Genomic DNA, 4,047 nt, shown 5'->3' on the forward strand with positions numbered 1-4,047 from the left:
TAGTGAAAAATGTGCTCAGACGAATGCAGGGGTTAATGGTTTATTGTTGGTTTTAACCAAGTATACATTTATTTTCACCCACCAGCAGCCATGCAAATTTCTGGGAGGTCCCTGGGCCTGAGCTGGCTAGACTTGTTGGGTGAGAAGTTGTGGTTTCTCTGAAGCACACCTCTGTGCACACCTCTGTCCACAGTCCAGACGGTTCTATATCCAACATTATTTGACATGGTCCGGCAAGTTTATATGCCAATTTGGAGTGCTTTTCATACCTTCTCATTATGGCTTCTTTTTTCTCATTGTTTTGTAGCTATGACATTGTTTGAAATGAATAATCAAACAGACATCACTGAATTTATCTTCTTAGGATTTTCCAACCACCCCAAACTACAGGGCTTGTTCTTCCTGATCTTCCTGGTCATTTACCTGACAGCTCTCCTGGGGAACATGCTTATAATAACAGCCACTAGGGTCAGTCCTGCTCTCCACACTCCAATGTATTATTTTCTCAGCAACCTGAGTTTCTTGGACATCTGCTACATGTCCACCACCATCCCGGTCACGCTGGTGAACTTCTTCCGGGAGAAGAAGACCATCTCATACAAAGGCTGCCTCTCCCAGATTTTCTTCCTCGTGACATGTGCTGGCACTGAATGTGTCTTATTGGCTGCTATGGCTTATGACCGCTACATAGCCATTTGCCATCCTCTTCAATATCCAGTCCTCATGAATGTGAAGGTCACTGTGTTTTTGGTGACTGGGTCCTGGCTGTGTGGCCTGCTAAATTCTATGACACACACAGTGCTGGCAGCCACACTCACTCTGTGTGGGTCCAACCAGATCAGTCACTTTCTGTGTGACATCCCATTGCTCCTAAAGCTCTCCTGCTCAGATACTTTTCTCAATGAGTCTGTGCTCCATGTGGCCAGTGCCACCATTGGCCTGAGCCCCTGTCTGTTTACTGCAGTGTCCTACACGCTCATCATCTCTGCCATCCTTAGGATTCCCTCTGCTCAGGGCAGGAGCAAGGCCTTCTCTAACTGTGCATCCCACATCACTGTGGTGGTGGTCTTCTTTGGAACAGCCAACTTCAACTATGACAGACCCAATGTAGGCTACAACCTGGACATGGACATTCTGGTCTCTGTGCTCTTCTGTGTTGTGACCCCCATGTTGAACCCCATCATCTACAGCCTGAGAAACAAGGAGGTCAAAGGGTACCTAAGGAAGCTGACTAGAGACTGTGGGTTCTCTAGTGAGATCAGCGATTAGATAAAGTTTTCATTCTGGAAAATTTCTTAATACGAGAAAAATATGAACATTCTAGCTACAATTATAACCGTCCTCTCTTTGTATGTAGTATCTCTTGACAACTGTGATGCCCCTTTCCACCAAAACAAACAGCTACACCTATGCCAAGCATTTCACACATTGTGATCTCAAATACCCTGTGTTCTCCAGTCTGCTGACATCTTAGAACATTTTTGTAACCTGCCCCCCCATAAAACCCCAGTACCCATTGGCAGTCATTCCCCATAACCTCCAAATATTTACAGCAGTAGACAACCACTAACCTGCTTTCTATGTCTATGAATATTCCTATTCTGGATGTTTCATGTAAATGAAATCACACAATATGTGCCTTTTATGTCTGACTTCTTTCACTTAGGATGTTTTCAAAGTCCATCCATATTGTAGCATGTATCATTTCATTTCTTCTTATTGCTGAATGATTTCCATTTTACGGATATACAGTCAGCCCTCTGAATCCATGGGTTCCTCATCCATAGGCTCAGCCAACTGTGGATTGAAAGGCCTACAATGGTTACATCTCTACAGAACACGTACAGACGTTTTTCTTGTCGTTATTCCCTAAACAATACGGTATAACAACTATTTACATAGCATTTACATTGTATTAGGTATTACAATTAATCTAGAGATGATTTAAAGTATTTGAGAGGATGTGCATAGGTTATATGCACATACTATGCCATTTGATAGTATGAGGGACTTGAACACCAGGGATGTTGGTGTCTGTGGGGGTCCTGGAGCTAATGTCCCATGGATACTGAGGGACAACTTTTATTTTTTCATTACATTTTATTTATCCATTCATTACTTGATAGACATTTTGGTTGTTTCCACTTTTTGATTATTACGAATAATGTTGCTAAGAACATTGATGTACAAGTTTTTAGTGGATATATATTTTTATTTGTATGGAGTTTACACTATACAAATTGGAGTGGAATTGCTGGATCATATGATAACTCTATGTTTAACGTTTTGAAGAACTGCCAAATTGTTTTCAAAGTGATGGAAGCATTTTACATTACTAAGAGCCATGTATGAGAGTTTAATTTCTCCACATCCTCACCAACATGTTATTGTATGTCCTTTTGGTTACATCTGTCTTAGTATGTTGTTAGTACTGTAGCTCCATACACATGTCCTACTGGCAGAACATATAGCATGAGGAGTTCAATTCTGAAGGGAAAAGTCCCCATGCTGTATGGAATCCAACCAAAGGAGCCCACACCCACTCTTACCCCTTCTCTCTCTAATGGGAAGGAAGAGGAACGACTCCCATAGGCTTCTGCCACTCACAACTTTTTAATAGAAATCTAGTACTGACCTTTAATCATAAATATCCCAAAAGAGATAGGAAGCTGATCTCATGAATGCTGGGAAAATATGATTGGCATGACTTTTATCAATCCAAGAGAGAATTACTCGTTCTTCATTTCTACGCTTTCTATTTAGACTGGTGCCCTTGAGTTGTATTCGCACTCAGAGGAGTCCCAGACAACTGCTTAGAGAGAGTTTACATGGGTACTCCCAAAAATCTGTCCACAGGCATTTCTAAATGTCCATTCTAGAAAAATGAATTCATCAAGAGATCAAAGAAGGATTTTTGACTCTTGCATTAGGCAATGAGTATGCTCTAGGCAGCTTCTGGAATGGCAGTTCCTCCTGATGATGCGCAGCGTCAACAGCCTATTCTATTAAAGAGTATCCTTTCCAGTATAGGAACTAAAGTGGAGAGCAGCAAGCCCTGCCATCAAAAGCCAGAAATCCAAGGCTTTTGGCAAGAGTCTGGTAAGTAGTTTATTTACCATCACAAATGAGAAAAACTCTGCCCAGTGTCAGGACATACCTACCTCTTAGCAGCATTCTATAAATTATTGTGCATATCTTCATTATCATTTTGATGGCATTTATGAATGACATATTTTTAATATTTTTTCTGTGTATGTCAATTTCTGCAATAGTACTTATAGAACCAGAGTAGAATTACTTTAGTGATTATCTACTCCAAAACCTGAGGGGTGTCTGAATTCCTTAAGTGGAAGAATATGATTGAAAAATTTGTTTATAGTAAATAATATAGAATGCAAAGTGTTAGTCTGCTATTTTTGACAAACAGAACAGAAAGAAATAATTTTGAGGGAGAAAGCACAGGGACACATGTCTCCTATGATACATTACAATGTGACAATGGATACACACAAAATATTTGATTAAATTAATATAATTAAATTTGCATAACACTCATATTTGGAAACATTTCATATCTTTATGTTGCAACACATCGATGTCTGGGAGGTGTGTTGCAAGCAATTTATTAACTGTAATAGAGCCCTGAAGTTTGTGAATCATTTACTTCCCACCCCATATTTAGAAATCTTATAGATTCAGGGTTATTCCTATATAATTTTATTCTCATTCATTTGCCTTTGAGATGATTTATTGATTGAGAAAGATACAAGCAGAATTGCTGCTCTCTGGTTGGGAACTGAGCCAACACTACCGTGCAGTCTCCATTGGAACCACCGCTCTTAGGGGAAAAGAGAACATTAAGACCATCACAGGCCAACGGGCTATGGTGCAACATTCATGTCCCATGAGCTGTTATTTCTCTCAGGTCGGGATGTTTGCACCAAAACTGCTGGACAGAAATGTCCTCCCAAGTTCAGCTGAGATGTCTGTTGTCAATCTGTTCTTTCTCTGTGGGCCTGACTAAAGTGCTGGACTTTGTATTTTTTT

At 40.3% G+C, this 4,047-nt stretch overlaps 1 protein-coding gene across 1 annotated transcript; it reads left to right on the forward strand.

The window, feature by feature from the left end:
• The first annotated feature begins 309 nt into the window (after nucleotides 1-309).
• Nucleotides 310-1,269, forward strand: LOC131401177 (olfactory receptor 5V1-like). The gene has a single exon (XM_058536247.1). The coding sequence runs from the start codon at nucleotides 310-312 to the stop codon at nucleotides 1,267-1,269; it is 960 nt and encodes a 319-aa protein (XP_058392230.1).
• Nucleotides 1,270-4,047: the final 2,778 nt, after the last annotated feature.

The sequence above is a fragment of the Diceros bicornis genome, chromosome 4 (assembly GCF_020826845.1).
Source record: "Diceros bicornis minor isolate mBicDic1 chromosome 4, mDicBic1.mat.cur, whole genome shotgun sequence".
Lineage (NCBI taxonomy): Eukaryota > Metazoa > Chordata > Mammalia > Perissodactyla > Rhinocerotidae > Diceros > Diceros bicornis.

Bases quoted from the DNA above. Each gene is read 5' to 3' on its own strand.
- LOC131401177 (XM_058536247.1), top strand. From the start codon at position 310: ATGACATTGTTTGAAATGAATAATCAAACAGACATCACTGAATTTATC.